The sequence below is a fragment of the Mobula hypostoma genome, chromosome 5 (assembly GCF_963921235.1).
Source record: "Mobula hypostoma chromosome 5, sMobHyp1.1, whole genome shotgun sequence".
NCBI classification, from domain to species: Eukaryota; Metazoa; Chordata; class Chondrichthyes; order Myliobatiformes; family Myliobatidae; genus Mobula; species Mobula hypostoma.
Genome location: NC_086101.1, coordinates 100,835,983 through 100,856,657, shown reverse-complemented (window position 1 = coordinate 100,856,657; position 20,675 = coordinate 100,835,983). Strand labels below are relative to the sequence as shown.

At 43.4% G+C, this 20,675-nt stretch overlaps 1 protein-coding gene across 1 annotated transcript in view; it reads left to right on the top strand.

Moving 5' to 3' along the window:
• The window catches only part of LOC134346871 (contactin-associated protein-like 5), a 1,673,098-nt gene that overhangs the window by 1,456,686 nt on the left and 195,737 nt on the right, over positions 1-20,675 (top strand). The window contains exon 22 of the mRNA XM_063048676.1: positions 7,406-7,624. Coding sequence (XP_062904746.1) covers positions 7,406-7,624 — 219 coding nt within the window. The remainder of the gene's footprint in view (positions 1-7,405; positions 7,625-20,675) is intronic.

Below are 20,675 nucleotides of genomic sequence, written 5' to 3'. Positions count from 1 at the left end.
GCTTACTCTGGGTAAAAATTCTGTTGCAGTGTGAAGCGAAATAGACACAAAGAGATGGAAAAAGTTTGGGAGGTCTGTGGTCTAAGCAGAGGGTGATTGCATGCCAGGCCATGACATGGTGGCAGTGTACCCTCCTACTAACAGAAGTTCACTGGATTGACATGTTACATCTGTTGGAGGTTTATTCTACTTAAAGTTATCGTGACTCAATATAACACAGTGGAGAGTTCAGGAAATGCATTAACTTCATGGGATAAAGTTGTTTTCCTGTCTGTGTTGTTAGTAATGATACTTTTTTCTGTTTCTGTGCTTTTGCTGCATTGGGCTGAATCATTCAGTGGTATTATTTCTAAATTAGACTTGCCATCCTTTTTGTTCATATGTTTATGTCAAAGGAAATGCGGGAGATCTTAAATCGTTTTTTTGCGTCTGTATTTACTAAGGAAGCTGGCATGAAATCTATGGAATTGAGGGAATCAAGTAGTGAGACCATGGAAACTGTACAGATTGAAAAGGAGGAGGTGCTTGCTGTCCTGAGGAAAATTAAAGTGGATAAATCCCTGGGACCTAACAGAGCGTTCCCTCGGACCTTGAAGGAGACTAGTGTTGAAAATGCGGGGGCCCTGGCAGAAGTATTTAAAATGTCGCTGTCTACGGGTGAAGTGCCGGAGGATTGGAGAGTGGCTCATGTTGTTCCGTTGTTTAAAAAAGGATCGAAAAGTAATCCGGGAAATTATAGGCAGGTGAGTTTAACATCAGTAGTAGCTAAGTTATTGGAGGGAGTACTAAGAGACAGAATCTACAAGCATTTGGATAGACAGGGGATTATTAGGGAGAGTCAACATGGCTTTGTGCGTGGTAGGTCATGTTTGACCAATCTGTTGGAGTTTTTTGAGGAGGTTACCAGGAAAGTGGATGAAGGGAAGGCAGTGGATATTGTCTACATGGACTTCAGTAAGGCCTTTGACAAAGTCCCGCATGGGAGGTTAGTTAGGAAAATTCAGTGGCTTGGTATACATGGAGAGGTGGTAAATTGGATTAGACATTGGCTCGATGGAAGAAGCCAGAGAGTGGTGGTAGAGAATTGCTTCTCTGAGTGGAGGCCTGTGACTAGTGGTGTGCCACAGGGATCAGTGCTGGGTCCATTGTTATTTGTCATCTATATCAATGATCTGGATGATAATGTGGTAAATTGGATCAGCAAGTTTGCTGATGATACAAAGATTGGAGGTGTAGTAGACAGTGAGGAAGGTTTTCAGAGCCTGCAGTGGGACTTGAACCAGCTGGAAAAATGGGCTGAAAAATGGCAGATGGAGTTTAATACTGACAAGTGTGAGGTATTGCATGTTGGAAGGACAAACCAACGTAGAGCATACAGGGTTAATGGTAAGGCACTGAGGAGGGCAGTGGAACAGAGGGATCTGGGAATACAGATACAAAATTCCCTAAAAGTGTCGTCACAGGCAGATAGGGTCGTAAAGAGAGCTTTTGGTACATTGGCCTTTATTAATCAAAGTATTGAGTATAAGAGCTGGAATGTTATGATGAGGTTGTATAAGGCATTGGTGAGGCCGAATCTGGAGTATTGTGTTCAGTTTTGGTCACCAAATTACAGGAAGGATATAAATAAGGTTGAAAGAGTGCAGAGAAGGTTTACAAGGATGTTGCCGGGACTTGAGAAACTCAGTTACAGAAAAAGGTTGACTTTATTCCCTGGAGTGTAGAAGAATGAGGGGAGATTTGATAGAGGTATATAAAATTATGATGGGTATAGAGTGAATGCAAGCAGGTTTTTTCCACTGAGGCAAGGGGAGAAAAAAACCAGAGGACATGGGTTAAGGGTGAGGGGGGAAAAGTTTAAAGGGAACATTAGCGGGGGCTTCTTCACACAGAGAGTGGTGGGAGTATGGAATGAGCTGCCAGACGAGGTGGTAAATGCGGCTTCTTTTTTAACATTTAAGAATAAATTGGACAGATACATGGATGGGAGGTGTATGGAGGGATATGGTCCGTGTGCAGGTCAGTGGGACTAGGCAGAAAATGGTTCAGCACAGACAAGAAGGGCCAAAGGGCCTGTTTCTGTGCTGTAGTTTCTATGATTTCTATGGTTTCTATGGTTTAAAGCAGTGACAATATCTAAAACTTGACAAAAAAAGATGTTGGCCCTGACTCATTCAGTTTTTTCAGTTCCTCAGCAGGAGCCCTGTTATCACAGATAATGAAGGATGCAGTATGCAAACAGAAAAATTGTACATTCTGTCACATCCTGTTTTATTCGTTCTGACATTACCTCCTGCATCTGACGACTTCCTTCGTCTAATGACAATTCTAGAAATACAGTAGCATGCAAAAGTTTGGGCACCCCGGTCAAAATTTCTGTTACTGTGAGTAGCTAAGCGAGTAAAAGCTGAACTGATTTCCAAAAGGTATAAAGTTAAAGATGACACATTTATTTAATATTTTAAGCAAGAAAATGTTTTTTATTTCCATCTTTTACAGTTTCAAAATAACAAAAAAGGAAAAGGGCCAGAAGCAAAAGTTTGGGCACCCTGCATGGCAGTACTTAGTAACATCCCCTTTGTCGAGTATCACAGCTTATAAATGCTTTTTGTAGCCAGCTAAGAGTCTTTCAATTCTTGTTTGGGGGATTTTCGCCCATTCTTCCTTGCAAAAGGCTTCTAGTTCTGTGAGATTCTTGGGCCGTCTTGCATGCACTGCTCTTTTGAGGTCTATCCACCGATTCTGGATTATGTTTAGGTCATGGGACTGTGAGGGTCATGGTAAAAACTTCAGCTTGCACCTCTTGAGATAGTTCATTGTGGATTTTGAGGTGTGTTTAGGTTCATTATCCTGTTGTAGAAGCCATCCTCTTTTCACCTTCAGCTTCTTTGCAGACGGTGTGATGTTTGCTTCCAGAATTTGCTGGTATTTAATTGAATTCATTCTTCCCTCAACCAGTAGATGTTTCCCATGCCACTGGCTGCAACACAAGCCCAAAGCATGATTGATTCACTCCCATGTTTAACAGTTGGAGAGGCGTTCTTTTCATGAAATTCTGCACACTTTTTTCTCCAAACATACCTTTGCTCATTGCGGCCAAAAAAGTTCTATTCAAAATGTTCAAAGGAAGATCTAAAAAAACCTAATGCATTTTGGAAACAAGTCCTGTGGACTGATGAAGTTAAAATATAACTTTTAACTCACAGTCCTTTGACATAAACATCATTGAGAATCGGTGGATAGAACTCAAAAGAGCAGTGCATGCAAGACAGCCCAAGATTCTCACAGAACTAGAAGCCTTTTGCATGGAAGAAAGGGTGAAAATCCCCCAAACAAGAATTGAAAGACTCTTAGCTGATGACAAAAAGCACTTACAAGCTGTGATACTTGTCAAAGGGGGTGTTACTAAGTACTGCCATGCAAAGTGCCCAAACTTTTGCTTCGGGCCCTTTCCTTTTTTGTTATTTTGAAACCGTAAAAGATGGGAATAAAAATGTTTTCTTGCTTAAAATATTAAAAAAATGTGTCATCTTTAACTTTATGCCTTTTGGAAATCAGTTCATCTTTTACTCGCTTAGCTATTCACAGTAACAGAAATTTTGACCAGGGGTGCCCAAACGTTTGCATGCCACTGTATGCCAATTAGTGTCAAAGATGATAGCAAGTTAAAATGCATGTTAGCATATAGAAACTATGGAAGACTGCACAACTTTGGCAGATAGTGGTCAGTTGATATTATATGCGAAAATTTATAAATCGTGTTATACTCAAGCAGCACTCTACAGTGGCAATTTCAGAATTGGCATGAGTATTTACAATACATCATGCTGAAGTTTGTTTCTAGAATGGCTGTGTTGGATGACTCCTTCAAAACACTTTAGTAGTCTTGCCTGACCTGGATATGCATCGAGGTTAAGCCTTTTTTTTCCAAAAAAATCTATTTCAGCCGGTTCACTAATGAGGCTCTATGAGCAGTCGTCAAATGCTGAATTCATTTTCTTCCCCAAAGAGATTAGACTATTGAATTCTGTAGTTCAATGGGGTATGTCCTTCTAATTAGTTTTTAAAACATGACTGCTTACATAAAAATATTTTCTTCTTTATTTTCTCAGTGTAAAATAAGTTTAAGGAAATCAAGAGCCCAAGTTAAATTTTCCTTGAATTTTGAAGAGACTTTATAATATTGAGTGTGGGGTCTTCAGGCTCCTTCCCGAAGAGGACAGGTCCCCGATGGTGAAGGTCCTGAATATAGGAAGCGCCTTTAGAGGCACCACCTTTTGAAGATGTGACCGATGGTGCGAAGAATTGCATCCATGATGGAGATAACTGAGTCTATACCCTACAACCTCTTTTGATCCTCCATACCAGATGGTGATGCAAACAGTCAGAATGCATGTTAGCACATAGAAATTATGGAAGACTGCACAACTTTGGCAGATAGTGGTCAGTTGATATTATATGTGAAAATTTATAACTCGCGTTATACTCAAGCAGTACTTTACAGTGACAATTTCAGAATTGGCACGAGTATTTGTAATGCACCATGCTGTAGTTTGTTTCTAGAATGGCTACGTTGGATGATTCTGTACATGGTACATCTGTTGAAATTTGTAAGTGTCTTTGGTGACATACTAATTCCGCTCAAATTCCAAGTGACGTAGAATAACTGATGTGCCTTTTTCACGATTGCATTAATGTGTTGCCATCACTTCCCCTGGCAGTGCCATACAGGTTCCTACCGTTCTTTGTGTAAAAAAAATCTTGCATTACACATCTCCTTTAAATACCCCCCCTCCCCCTTACCTTACTTACTTAGATAAGGAGATCAAAACTTCACAAAATGCTCCATGAGCAATCACACTAAAAGCCTAAATAATTAGAGTAAGACAGTTTTATTCCTGTATTCAAATTCTTTCATGTAACATTGCCTTCACAAGCTCTTGCTGGGCTTACACATATGATTTCACTGATTTGTGTACATCTTGGTCCTTTGAATAACACCTATACCACATCTCTCACCGTTTAAAATAAATTCTTTGTTTTTCTGTTTTCAGCACTTCACTGGAATAACCTCACATTTTTCCATATTATATTCCATGTGTCATTCACTCAAGTTATTTATATTACCTTGAAGTCTCTTCACATTTTATCTCCAATCCCTCCTTGTTTCAAATCAGCAGATTTGATACTGTCAGTCAACTCATTGGTAACTGGAGCCCAAGCACTCCCTGTGATACATTTCATTAAACATAGCCTACCGACAGGCATGTGAGGCCCCACAGTACCATGACGCTATTACAGCTCACAGTGTCGAAGTTCAGAGTTCAGTTCTGACCCTGAGTTTGTAGCTCCTCTCCATGAATGTGTGGGATTCTTCTGGATGCTCTAGTTTCCTCCCACAGTCCAAAGACATACCAGATAGTGGGTTAATTGGTCATTGTAAATTGTCCTGTGATTGTGCTAGTATGAAAATAGGTGGGCAGCTGGGCAGTGCAGCTCACTGGGCCAGAAGGTGCTGTTTGTGCTGATCTCTGATAGCTGGAGCCCAAGTACCCACTCCAACGTATCTCATTATGTATTGCCTGGCAACAGAAGAAAGATCCATAACAGGTTTCCAAATAGTTTGTGGTTATGGTATCAGATTAGTATTGTCATCTGTACTGATATGCAGTAAAACGTGTTTGCTTTGTGTGCCATTAAGGAGGATAATGTCGTGCATGATTACCTTGAATTAGTAGAAAGGAAACAGAATGCAAAATATAGGATGCAAACCATTTACAGAGAAAGTGCAGGGCAAGTCGGCAAGAGCCACAAGATAGACTGGAAGATCAAGTGTTCACCTTTAGATAGAGTGGATATGGAGAGGATGTTTCCTATAGTGGGGAAGTTTCGGACCAGAGGGCACAGATAGTGTGGATATGGAGAGGATGTTTCCTATAGTGGGGAAGTCTAGGGCCAGAGGGCACAGTCTCAGAATACAAGGACATCCCTTTAGAATGGGATAAGGAAGAATTTCTCTAGCCAGAGGGTGATGAATCTGTAGAATTTATTGCTACAGATGGCTGTGGATGCCAAGTCCACTGGGTACATTTAAAGCAGATGTTTGTTAAGTTCTTGATTAGTCATGGCATCAATGGTTATGTAGCGATGGCAGAATGGGGTTGAGAGGAATAATAAATCAGGCATGATGGAATGACGGATCAGACTTGACAGTCAAAATAGCATAATTATGCTCCTATGTCTTATAGTCTTCATTGTTCAAAGTAAATTTATTATCAAAATACATATATGTCATCATATACAACCTGAGATTTATTTTCTAGTGGGCATACTCAAGAAATCCAGTAACCGTAATAGAATCATTGAAAGGTTGCACCAACAAGGCCAGTGTGCAAAAGGCAACAAACTGTGCAAATACAAAAATAATTAATAATAATAATAATAAATAAATAAACAATAGATATTGAGACATGAGGCGAAGAGTCCTTGAAAGTGAGGCCATAGGTTGTGGAAAGTTCAGTGATGGGTCTCTTATTAGAAAAAAAAATTCACAAACAGCATGGACATGTCTGCCAGGATCAAGTGTTGGAGAGCTGAGCCCACAATCTTCTCTGTAGGAGTGAGACCATTATTACCTGGCTCATGCACATACAGTACATAATTGTAGCTGGTCACAAGGGTTGGCATGGCAAGATGGGCCAAATGGTCTATTTCATGTTGACTTACATTATGTATAAACACAACATGTCACCAAGCTGATCAGACTCCAGGAAGCTCCAGTAAAGCATGAAAAAACAATTTAAAACACCTGAAAAAGTGTCAACATTTAAATAGTGATGCCAGATTCCTGAGGACCTAAGGGATCTCCTGGACATGTACTTGATAATAAGTGTTCTCACAATAATAAAGTGAGTTTCATCAGCTGTTGGGACAGGGACACGGCTGAGAAAGTAAAGAAGACACGTGGGTAAGTTTGATTAAAATGCGGATGAATTTACAATTAACTGACTTCGACCTGTGAAGAATTGACTTCAACCTTTCTCTCTTCTCCCCTAAGTCTAATTAACAATCAATTTCTGCTTGGTCTCTCTGCACACAGAGTGTGAGTGAATCAGTGGAAGGAATGACAATGTACATGAATCATTTAAAAATTAATTAAGAACTGACTATTAAGACTGTATTTGCTTAAAATGTCATATCTAGTTTCACTGTGCATGTGGGGGCTGGGCTATCATATGGTTTCATTAAAAGAAGTTATTCTGATGACGATTATGATTGGTTCACTGTGAGTAATGCACAGGCAGTAATACACATTAACTTGTGCTGAATTAGCTTGCTGTCATCTTTTATCATGTCCCACGGCTGCCCCTGACTAATTCCAAATGATGTTTAAATCACATTTCAGACAGTGATAATATGGATGAAGAGGTACTGAGGGAAAACACAGAAGGCTTCAGTGGCTGCCTCTCCTCAGTCCAGTTTAATGGGATTGCACCACTGAAAGTTGCCTTGCATCAGCCCAGCTCTCCTGCCATCTCCATAAAAGGCCACCTGGTGGAATCTGACTGTGGATCTTCAGCGCTGAGCGAATCAACGGCCTTCACCACCTCGTACTCCTTAACAGGTATCTTACTGTACTGTCTGAAGATAATGGGAGGAAAATATGAGTCAGATCTAAATATGAGCACTGATGTTGGTCACCAGCTGAATGTTCACCATGAAGTCAATGGAACTGAATGTGTGGAGGTGAGGCTGAGCAAAGGGCAATTTCTCACATCCATTCACCATAGTTGACCAAAGATACATTTCTGCCCCAATGGGTATTTTGTCAAAGGTTGGCAAGCAGTGTCAATGTGGTGTGCCATATAGTGCAGCTGTAAAGTTGCTACCTCTCAGTCCAGCTACCCAAGCTCAATCCTGACCTCTGGTGCTGTCATAGATAGATAGATATACTTTATTGATCCCGAGGGAAATTGGGTTTCACTACAGCCACACCAACCAAGAATAGAACATAAATATAGCAATACAAAAACCACAAACAATCAAACAACAATATACAAACTATGCCTAACCCCACTCTCCCTGAACATCCCAACCCCCCGTCCCTCCTGAGACCTCCCACTTTTCACCCTCCTCTGATCCCAGCCCCAACTCTTGCCGTGTCTTCACCATCCCCTGTGACCTTCCCCTTTCTGAGGCAGAACGTTCTGTCCTTAGCAAAGGCCTCACTTTTGTCCCCCTCCGTCCACACCTCAGTGAGTTCTGTGCCCGCCATGACACTGAACTCTTCTTCCATCGCCTATGTCTCTGCGCCTACTTCTTTGGCAAGGATTCCCCTCCCCCTACTGATGACCCCTTCTCCTGTCTTCAACCCTCCTCCTCCTCCTGGACACCCCGCCCGGGCCTTCTACCTGCACTCGATCTTTTTATCTCCAACTGTCGCCAAGACATCAACCGTCTCAACTTCACCACTCCTCTCTCCTGTTCCAATCTCACTCCCTCTGAACGCACTGCCCTCCACTCTCTCTGCACAAATCCCAACCTCACCATCAAACCCGCTGACAAAGGTGGTGCTGTAGTAGTCTGGCGGACGGACCTCTACCTCACTGAGGCCGAACGGCAGCTCTCTGACACCTCCTCTTACTTACCCCTGGAACAGGACCCAACCAAAAAACATCAAACCATTGTCTCCCGTATCATCACCGCCGTTACCAACCCCGGAGACCCTCCATCCTCAGCCACTAAACTCATAATTCCCACACCCTGTATCGCTCAGTTTTACCTCCTCCCCAAGATCCACAAGCCTGACTGTCCCGGCAGACCCATAGTTTCTGCCTGCTCCTGTCCCACTGAACTTGTATCTGCCTACCTGGACTCCATTTCGTCACCCATAGTTCAGTCTCTCCCCACCTACATCCGGGATACATCCCATGCCCTCCACCTCTTCAATAACTTCCAGTTCCCCGGTCCCAGCCGCTTCATTTTCACTATGGATGTCCAATCCCTATACACCTCCATTCCCCATGAAGAAGGCCTCAAAGCCCTCCACTACATTCTGGATAATAGACCTCACCCATTCCCCACCACCACTACCCTCCTCCGGTTGGCAGAACTGGTTCTCACACTCAATAACTTCTCTTTTGGCTCTTCCCACTTTCTTCAGACCAAGGGTGTAGCTATGGGAACTCGCATGGGACCTAGCTATACCTGCCTCGTCGTTGGTTATGTGGAACAGTCTGTGCTCCAAACATATTCTGGTACTGCTCCCCAACATTTCCTTCGGTACATTGACGACTACATTGGTGCTGCTTCCTGCACCCATGCTGAGCTCGTCAATTTCATCGACTTTACTTCAAACTTCCACCCAGCCCTCAAATTCACTTGGTCTATCTCGGACACTTGTCTCCCCTTTCTTGATCTCTCGATCTCCATCTTTGGAGACAGACTGTCCACTGACATCTTCTACAAGCCCTCTGACTCTCATAACTACCTCAACTATACCTCTTCCTACTCCGCCACATGCAAAAATGCCATTCCCTATTCCCAGTTCCTCCGTCTCCGCTGCATCTGCTCCGAGGATGAGGCTTTCCATTCCAGGACATCTCAAATGTCCTCTTTCTTTAAGGATCGTGGTTTCCCTTCTGCTGTCATCAATGATGCCCTCACCTGCATCTCCTCCATTTCCCGCACTTTGGCTCTCACCCCATCCTCCCGCCACAACAGGGACAGAGTTCCCCTTGTCCTCACCCACCACCCCACTAGCCTGCGGATCCAACACATTATCCTCCGCAACTTCCGCCACCTTCAACAGGACCCCACCACTAAGCACATCTTTCCCTCTCCACCCCTCTCCACCTTCCACAGGGATCGGTCCCTCCGCGACTCCCTGGTCCACACGTCCCTCCCCACGGATCTCCCACCTGGCACCTATCCCTGTAAGCGCAAGTGCTACACCTGTCTCTACACCTCCTCTCTTGCCACAATTCAAGGCCCCAAACAGTACTTCCAAGTGAGGCAACACTTCATTTGTGAGTCTGTTGGGGTCATCTATTGTATCTGGTGCTCCCGGTGCGGCCTCCTCTACATCGGTGAAACCCGACGCAGATTGGGGGACCGCTTTGTCGAGCATCTGCGCTCTGTCCGCCAAAACAGACAGGATCTCTCCGTAGCCACCCACTTCAACTCTGCTTCCCACTCCCATTCAGATATGTCCATACATGGCCTCCTCTACTGCCATGAAGAGGCTAAACTCAAGTTGGAGGAGCAACACCTCATATACCGTCTAGGTAGTCTCCAGCCCCTTGGTATGAATATAGAATTCTTCAACTTCCAGTAATTCCCTCCCCCTCCCTTCCTCTATCCCTATGTCACTCTGCCCCCTTCCCCAGCTGCAGACCACCTCTCTCTTGGTTCCACCTCCTTCTACTACCCATTGTGTTTTTCCCTATTCCTTCTTCACCTTTCCTGCCTATCACCTCCCTGCCTCCCTTCTCCCACCCCTTTATCTTTCCCCTTACTGGTTTTTCACCTGGAACCTACCAGCCTTCTCCTTCCCATCCTCCCCCCACCTTCTTTATAGGGCCTCTGTCCCTTCTCCCTACAGTCCTGACGAAGGGTTCCGGCCCGAAACATTGACCGATCTTTTCTATGGATGCTGCCCGACCTGTTGAGTTCCTCCAGCATGTTGTGAGTGTTGCTTTGACCCCAGCATCTGCAGATTATTTTGTGTTTGCAAACTATGCCAGATGGAAATAAGTCCAGGACCAGCCTATTGGCTCAGGGTGTCTGACCCTCCACGGGAGGAGCTGCAAAGTTCGATGGCCACAGGCAGGAACAACCTCCCGTGTCACCCAGTGTTGTATCTTGGTGGAATATGGCTGGAGTCCATCAGCAAAAAGTTCAATATCCAGTCCACAAGCACATTCCTCGATCGTAATATGACCAGGATTGCACCATCCGTTGTTAACCAGAACAGCAAGCCCCCAACTCCTTAACACTTACTGCTCTCAATGCACTTCTGGTCAGCCCGAATGGTCTGGAAGCCATCCATGGAAAAGTTTTGATTGGTCCTCTTCTCCATAAGTCTCTGTTGTCTCGACCTGGTCCTCTTTCCTCGCCTTTGTGATCCCCCTCTGCATCCTCTGTGTGTTTTCCTCCAGATTTCAGCAGGGGTGTCCGCTGCTCTGTTTGCTAAACCAGCTGGCATAAGCACAATCAGCTGGTCCCTAGAATAAACAATGCGACCATACTGCTGCCTCGCTAATGAGACGTGTTCGAATGTAACTATTTCCAGTGCTAAAAATCCAAATAAAACTCTCTCCACCAGCATGTTAGAGAGGGTGCAGAATCAACGTGAAAAAAAAATACGAGTTTGTGATTTCACCCTGGGCTGTTACAGTTTCCTCTAAAGGGATCTGTTGGTAGTATTGTTGGGAAAGTACAGGGAGGGCTAATAACTAGTAAATACTGATGTGGAATGTGCTAATGTGGTAACAACAAAGCACAGTCAAAACTGAAAAGTAGAGACAGAGAATGCAGCAGTGAAGTCAGCCGAGTTTCAGGAAGTTCATTAATTATGTTATAGCATACACCCATTGTTGTAAAAAAAAAATCTGATTTACTGTTAACTCATTTAGACTTGTACATAATCATTTTATTCTGTAATCAAGACCTAGTCTATAACTTCATTAACACATACAAAATGCTGGAGGCAATCAGCAGGTCAGACAGCATCTATGGAGATTCAATGTTTCGGGCCAAGACCCTTTATCAGTATTTAATGACTCTTTTTGTAACTATCATTCTGCTATCAAATCCTAGTTTCACTATTAATCAAGTTTTTGTGTAATTTTCTCAGCTGAAGATATTAAAGCTGAAACAAATTTTCACTCAGGGAGATCAGTTTTGACTGGTGTCCTGATGCACTCGAGTCTTAATAAATCAACAATTATTTCAAACTCCACTTGTTCCAACAGTAGGTTAATTGGCCACTATGAATTGCCTCTAGTGTGTAGATGAGGGGTAGAATGTGAAGGAAGTAAATGCAATTATAGTGGAGTTATGTAAATAGGTGCTTGATACTTGGTACAAGCACCTATTTGTGGGCACATGGCCAGGTGGTTAAGGCACTGGACTAGTGACCGGATGGTCGTGAATTTGAGCCCAGATGAGGCAGCGTGTTGTGTCCTTGAGCAAGGCACTTAATCACACATTGCTCTGCGATGACACCTGTGCCAAGCTGTATGGGTCCTAGTACCCTTCCCCTGGATAACATTGGTGTTGTGGAGAGGGAAGACTTGCAACATGGGCAGCTGCTGGTCTTCCATACAACCTTGCCCAGACCAGCACCCTGGAGAGTGAAGACTTTCCAGGCGCAGATCTATGGTCTCGCAAGACTAACGGATGCCTTAGACTTGGTACAGACTCAATGGGGCCAAGGATCTGTCTGGCTCTATAATTCTAATTATAATAAATCTGAGTGATCTATAGCAGTGACAAGCTCAGAGGTAGATGGATGAGTTTCTACAAACAGAGCTAGGCAAAAATTACTGCTGGCACCACAAAATAGTGAATAAGAATGAATAATTCAGAAAGATGTACACTCAATGGCCACTTTATTGGATACACCTGTACAACTATTCATTAATGCAAACATCTGATCAGCCAAAAACATGGCAGCAACTCAAAGCATTAAATCATGCAAACATGGCCAAGAGCTACAAAGGGACTTAAGAGTCCTAGAGAAGGATTCCGAAAGTTTAACTTGTGGGTTGAGTCTGTAGGAAGGCAAATGCAATGTGAGCATTCATTTCAAGAGAACTACAATATAAAAACAAGAATGTAATGCTGAAACTTTATAACTTTTTTACTGGGAAGTTCCTCTGTCTCCATCGTATCTGCTCCGAGGATGAGGTTTTCCGTTCCAGGACATCTCAAATGTCCTCCTTCTTTAAGGACAGTAGTTTCCCTTCTGCTGTCATCAATGATGCCCTCACCCACATCTCCTCCATTTCCCGCACTTCAGTCCTCACCCCATTCTCCCGCCACCACAACAGGGACAGAGTTCCCCTTGTCCTCACCTACTACCCCAACAGCCTCTGGATCCAGCACATTATCCTCAGCAGCTTCTGCCACCTTCAACAGGATCCCACTACTGAGCACATCTTTCTCTCTCCATCCCTCTCTGCTTTCCGCAGGGATCAGTCCCTCCGCAACTCCCTGGTCCACGGATCTCCCACCTGGTGCTACACCTGTCCCCACACCTCCTCTCTCACCACCATTCAGGGCCCCAAACAGTACTTCCAAGTGAGGCAACACTTCACTTGTGAGTCTGTTGGGGTCATCTATTGCATCCGGTGCTCCCGGTGCGGCCTCCTCTACATCGGTGAAACCCAACACAGATTGGGGGACCGCTTCGTTGAGCACCTCCGCTCCATCCGCCACAACAGACAGGATCTCCCAGTAGCCACCCACTTCAATTCTGTTTCCCACTCCCATTCAGATATGTCCATACATGGCCTCCTCTACTGCCATGATGAGGCCAAACTCAAGTTGGAGGAGCAACACCTCATATACCGTCTAGGTAGTCTCCAGCCCCTTGGTATGAATATAGAATTCTCCACCTTTCAGTAATTCCCTCCCCCTCCCTTCCCCTATCCCTATGTCACTCTGCCCCCTCCCCCATGGTTCCGCCTCCTTCTACTACCCACTGTGCTTTCCCCTATTCCTTCTTCACCTTTCCTGCCTATCATCTCCCTGCTTCCCCTCCCCCACCCCTTTATCTTTCCCCTTACTGGTTTTTCACCTGGAATCTACCAGCCTTCTCCTTCCCACCTTCCCCCCCACCTTCTTTATAGGGCCTCTGCCCCTTCCCTCTTCCCTTCCTGATGAAGGGTTCCGGCCCGAAACATCTACCAATCTTTTCCATGGATGCTGCCCGACCTGCTGAGTTCCTCCAGTGTATTGTGTGCGTTACATATGAAGATAGCTTGATGGTTCTGGCCATGTATGTGCTGGAGTTTAGAATGATGAGAATGGGAGGATCTCACTGAAACCTCTCAAATATTGAAAGGCCTAGATAGTGTGGGCATGGAGTAGATATTTCCAGGAGTAGGAGTGTCTAGGACAAGAAGGGCACATCCTCAGAATAAAAGGACGTCTCTGTAGAATAGAGATGAGGGGAATTTCTTTAGCCAGATGATGATGAATCTGTGGAATGCATTGCCACAGTTGGCTGTGGAGGCCAAGACATAGGATATATTTAAAACAAAGGTTCTTATTGTCTTATAAAGTAGGTTTGAAATACTCCTGAATGCAAGGCACTAGGAAGGAGGGAAGAGAATAATGAAGGGTAATAATGAAGTTGATAGAATTGAATATTTCAGTGCTGGAGAAGTATATCTTTAAGGACTCAAAGACAGAACTTGCTTGTTTACAGATAAAATATACTGCTGTTCCTTAGCATTACCTCTATATCAGTTCTCTATTGATCATCTCTGGAGTCTCATTTTCTGACATCCCAAGACCCTTTTGCCATCTACAAAGCACAATTCGGGAGTGTGATAGAATACTCTGCACTTGCCTGGATGAGTACGGCTCCAATAACACTGAAAAACAGCCCACAGTATCCAGCTGAGAACAACTTAATTAATTCTTTCTCTTTTTCTAGAACAGTCGCTTGGAATTCAGCATCTCTTGTTTCCTTTCGAGTTCTCTGGGTTGTAAGCTGGTTAAAAGAGGAGATGTTTAATGTATGGGGTGATCTAGAAGGTGAGAAAGAGGAAATAACATAAATACTGGCTGCATTAACAGAACATATGCACGTTTCCAGGACTGGCTGGGAAGCACTCTTGTTTTTGGAGAGTTGAACAATGGGTACTGCAGAAATAAAATCATAATTAGTTCTGGATACAGAAGTGAAGCTAGAAAACTGGAAAGCTGCAAGTATTACATATTTTTTTCTAAACCAATAGAAACAAATGATCAGATACTTGGAAGAGTATACAGTAATGGATAGAAGCCATCATGGGTTGTTTGCGTAGCAAAGTTGAATTTTACTAAACTTAAATTTTTGATTCGGTAACAGAAAATTGTTGAGGGATATGTGGTTGATGTGCATCTGTATTTCATAAATCTATTGTATTAAGTACAATGTAAAAGGCTTGCCAGAAAGCTGAAGGTTCATAGAATTAAAAGATCATAGAACATATGTTAGTACACCACAGTACAGGCCACTCGGCACACGATATTGTGCTAACCTTTTAACCCACTCCAAGATTAATCTAACCTCACCTTCCCATAAAGCTCTGATTTTTTTTCTTTTGTCTATGTGCCTGCCAGAGTCTTTTAAATGTTCCTAATGCATCTGTCTCTGGAACCACACCTTGCCATATGTTCCATGCACCCACCACTTCCTGTGTAAAAACCTACCCTTGACATCCGATCACCTTAAAATTATGTCCTCTTGTATTAGCTGCTGCCACCTTGGAAAAAGATGCTGTCTGCCCACTCTATCCATGATTAATCATCCTAAACAGCTTTACAGAGTCACCTTGCATCCCCCTTTGCTCCAACGAGAAAAGCCCTAGCTTGCTGAACCTGTCCTCTAATCTAATCTAATAAATCTCCTCTGCAAATTAAAGCTTCCACATCTTTCCTATAATGAATCAATCAAAACTGAACACAGTACTCTTAGTATGGTCTAATCAGAGTTTTACAGAGCTGCAGCATTATCTTCCTATATTGCTTAACTCAATCCCCCAACTAATGAAGCCAACATACCATATGCCCTCTTAACCACCCTATCAACTTGTGTCACAACTCTGAGGGATCTATGGACAATAGACAATAGGTGCAGGAGTAGGCCACTCGGCCCCTCGAGCCGGCACCGCCATTCACTGTGATCGTGGCTGATCAACCACTATCAGTATCCAGTTCCTGCCTTATCCCCATAACCTTTGATTCCGCTATCTTTAAGAGCTCTATCCATCTCTTTTTTGAAAGCATCCAGAGACTTGGCCTCCACAGCCTTCTGGGGCAGAGCATTCCATATATCCTCCACTCTCTGGGTGAAAAAGTTTGTCCTCAACTCCGTTCTAAATGGCCTACCCCATATTCTTAAACTGTGGCCTCTGGTTCTGGACTCACTCATCAGCGGGAACATGCTTCCTGCCTCCAGTGTGTCCAATCGCTTAATAATCTTATATGTTTCAATAAGATCCCCTCTCAGCCTTCTAAATCCAAGAGTATACAAGCCCAGTCGCTCCAATCTTTCAACATATGATGTGGACATCAAGATCCTGCTGTTCCTCCAAGTTGTCAAATATACTGCCATTAACCTTGTACCGTGCCTGCAAGTTTGAGCTTCCAAAGTGTATCACTTCATAGTTTTCCAGATTGATCTGTCACTTCTCAGCCTTGCTCTGCATCCGGTCAATGTCCCATTGTAACCCGTGACTACTTTCTACACTTTCCACAGCGCCACTAACTTTTGTACCACCTGCAGACTCACGAATGCATCCTTCCACTTCGTCATCTAAGTCATTGATGAACATCACAAACAGCATGGTTCCCAGTGCAGATCCCAGAAGAACACTGCATTTACGGACTTCAGGCTCCATCTTCAACCACACTCTGACTTCTGTAGGAAAGCCAGGTCTGAATCCATGCAGCCAAGTTTACCTGGATCCCATGCCTGCTGACTTTCTGAATGAGCCTACCATGGGAAACCCTGTTGAACGCCTTCCTAAAATCCATATATACCTCATCCTCTGCTCTACCTTCATCAATTTGTTTTGAGACCTACTCAAAGAATTCAATCAAGCTCACAAGGCATGAGTTGACCCTGACAGATGACGCTGACAATCCCTAAACATGGCATGCTTCACATGGCTACATGGCCCAGAGAGAGAGAACAGAGCCGTATTTTTAATGATCAACTGATGACGTGGGCTTACATGACAGCTCGGATTTAATGTGAAAAGGTTTGAAGAGATGGATCCTGTTAGGAAAGATGAGATATATTGCAACATAAACTGATTATTTTCAAAGGAGTTGAGGAATGGAGAGACATGATCAAAATTCTGAATGCTATTTTTGATGTTAGCAGGCCAAGCTGAGGAAGACTGCTTAGATGACAACATCTTCATACTGAATGTAGTGAGAGGTAGTGTACTATACTGAACATCATAAGAAAAAGCAGAAAGTGCATATGTGAGAGAGTTATGTTTAATTTGTTACTGAAATCCAGTTCAGCAACAGTGAGTATTATATCTAATTCTGGTCACTGAACATTAAGAAAGATGCAAAAGCCTTGGAAAAGATACAGAAAATATTTACTTATCATGCCAGGCAGCATTTAATCATCAGGTTTCAATTCCCGCTGCAGCCTGTTGTACATTCTGCTCATGAGGATTTCATCCAGGTACTCGGTACAGTAACTCCCTCATTCCAAAAATATGTAAGGTTGGGGGCAGCATTTCCCAAACCTTTTTAGCCTAACACCCCCCAGAGCTCTTTTGTATTTGCCAACAGACCCCAAAACACTTCTGTACTTGTTAACACCCCCCAAAACACTTTTGTAATTGCCAACACCCCAAAACACTTTTGTACTTGCCAAACCCCCCCAAGACACTTCTGTACTTGCCAACACCCCAAAACACTTTTGTAATTGCCAACCCCCCCAAAACACTGTTGTACTTGCCAACATCCCCCAAAACACTTTTGTATTTGTCAATACCCCAAAACACTTTTGTACTTGTTAATACCCCCCAAAACACTTTTGTACTTGCTAAACCCCCCAAAAACACTGCTGTACTTGCCAACATCCCCCGAAACATTTTTGTATTTGCCAACACCCGCCAAAACACTTTTGTATTTGTCAACATCCCCAAAACACTTTTGTACATGACAACACCCTCCCAAAGCACCCACCTACCACCCCACCAATCTGCACGTCCAGCACATAATTGTCCAAAACTTCTGCCACCTCCAACGAGATCCCACCACCAAGCACATCTTCTCCTCTTCCCCCTCCTCACTTTCTGCTTTCCACTGGGATCACTCCTTACACGACTCTCTTGTCCAGTCGTGCCTCCCCACTGATCTTGCTCCTGGCACTTATCCTTGCAAGCGGAACAAGTGCTGCACATGCCCTTACACCTTCTCCGTTACTACCATTCAGTGCCTCAAACAGTCCTTCCTGGTGAGGCAACGCTTCACCTGTGAGTATTTTGGGGTCATGTTTTGTGTTTGGTGCTCCTGGTGTGGCCTCCTGTATATTGGTGAGACCCAACATAGATTGGGAGACTGCATCGCTGAGCACCTAAGCTCTGTCCACCTGAAAAAGCGGGATCTCCCAGTGGCCACCCATTTTAATTCCACTTCCCATTCCCATTCTGATATGTCCATCCATGGCCTCTTCCACTGTTGTGATGAAGCCACACACATGTTGGAAGAACAACACGTTATATTCCATTTAAGTGGCCTCCAACCTGATGGCATGAATTTCGATTTCTCAAACACCCAGTGATGCCTCCCTCCCCTTAACCATTTTCCATCCCCTTTTCCCTCTCTCACCTTATCTCTTTGCCTGCCCATCATCTCCCTCCTTTTCATTCTTCCACGGCCTTCTGTCTCTTTCACCAATCAACTTCACAGCTTTTTACTGCATCCATATAACCATATAACAATTACAGCACGGAAACAGGCCATCTTGGCCTTTCTAGTCCGTGCTGAACTCCTACTATCACCTAGTCCCATCGACCTGCACTCAGCCCATAACCCTCCATTCCTTTTCTGTCCATATAGCTGTCCAGTTTAACTTTAAACAACAACATCGAACCTACCTCAACCACTTCTGCTGGAAGCTCGTTGCACACAGCCACCACTCTCTGAGTAAAGAAGCTCCCCCTCATGATACCCCTAAACTTTTGCCTTTAAAGTCTCAACTCATGTCCTCTTGTTTGAATCTCCCTCACTCTCAATGGAAAAAGCCTATCCACGTCAACTCTATCTATCTCTCTCATAATTTTAAATACCACTATCAAGTCCCCCCTCAACCTTCTACATTCCAAAGAATGAAGACCTAACTTGTTCAACCTTTCTCTGTAACTTAGGTAATGAAACCCAGGCAACATTCTAGCAAACCTTCTCGGTGCACCTTCTATTTTGTTGACATCTTTCCTATAATTTGGTGACCAAAACAGTACACAATACTCCAAATTTGGCCTCACCAATGCCTTAGAAAATTTCAACATTACATCCCAGCTCCTATTCTCAATGCTCTGATTTATAAAGGCCAGCATACCAAAAGCATTCTTCACCACCCTATCCAGATGAGATTCCACCTTCAGGGAACAGATCACTCTGTTTCTACTGCATTCTTCAATGCCCTACCATTTACCATTTATGTCCTACTTTGATTAGTCCTACCAAAGTGTAGTGCCTCACATTTATCAGCATTAAACTCCATCTGCCATCTTTCAGCCCACTCTTCTAATTGGCTTAAATCTCTCTGCAAGCTTTGAAAACCTACTTCATTATCCACAACTCCACTTATCTCAATATCATCTGCATACTTACTCATCCAATTTACCACCCCATCATCCAGATCATTAACATATATGACAAACAACATTGGACCCAGTACAGATCCCTGAGGCACACCACTAGTCACCGGCCTCCAATCTGACAAGCAGTTTTCCACCACCATTCTCTGGCGTCTCCCATGCAGTCACGGCTGAATCCATTTTACTACTTCGATATTAATGCCTGACGATTGAACCTTCCTAACTAACCTTCCATGTGGAACCTTGTCAAAGGCCTTACTGAAGTCCATATAGACAACATCCATCGCTTTACCCACGTCAACTTTCCTAGTAACCTCATCAAAAAATTCAGTAAGATTTGACAAGTATGACCTTCCACGCACAAATCCATGTTGACTGTTCCTAATCAGACACTGTCTTTCCAGATAATTATATATACCATCTCTAAGAATACTTTCCATCAATTTATCCACGACTGACGTCAAACTCACAGGCCGATAATTGCTAGGTTTACTCTTAGAACCCTTTTTAAACAATGGAACAACATGAACAATACCCCCGTTTCTAATGACATTTGAAATATTTCTGTCAGAGCCCCTACTATTTCCACACTAACTTCTCTCAAGGTCCTAGGGAATATCCTGACAGGACCCGGAGACTTATTCACTTTTATTTTCCTTAAAAGCTCCAGTACCACTTCTTCTTTAATCATCATAGTTTCCATAACTACCCTTCTTGTTTCCTTTACTTTACACAATTCAATATCCTTCTCCTTCGTGAATACTGAAGAAAAGAAATTGTTAAGAATCTCCCCCATCTCTTTTTGCTCCACACATTGCCGTCCACTCTGATTCTCTAAGGGACCAATTTTATCCCTCACTCTCTTTTTTCTATTTATGTAATGGTAGAAACCCTTGGGATTTATTTTCACCTTACTTCCCAAAGCAACCTCGTATCTTCTTTTAGCTTTTCTAATTTCTTTCTTAAGATTCTTTTTACATTCTTTATATTCCTCAAGCACCTCATTTACTCCATGCTGTCTATATTTATTGGAGATCTCTCTTTTTTTCCGAACCAAGTTTCCAATATCCCTTGAAAACCATGGCTCTCGCAAACTTTTATCCTTTC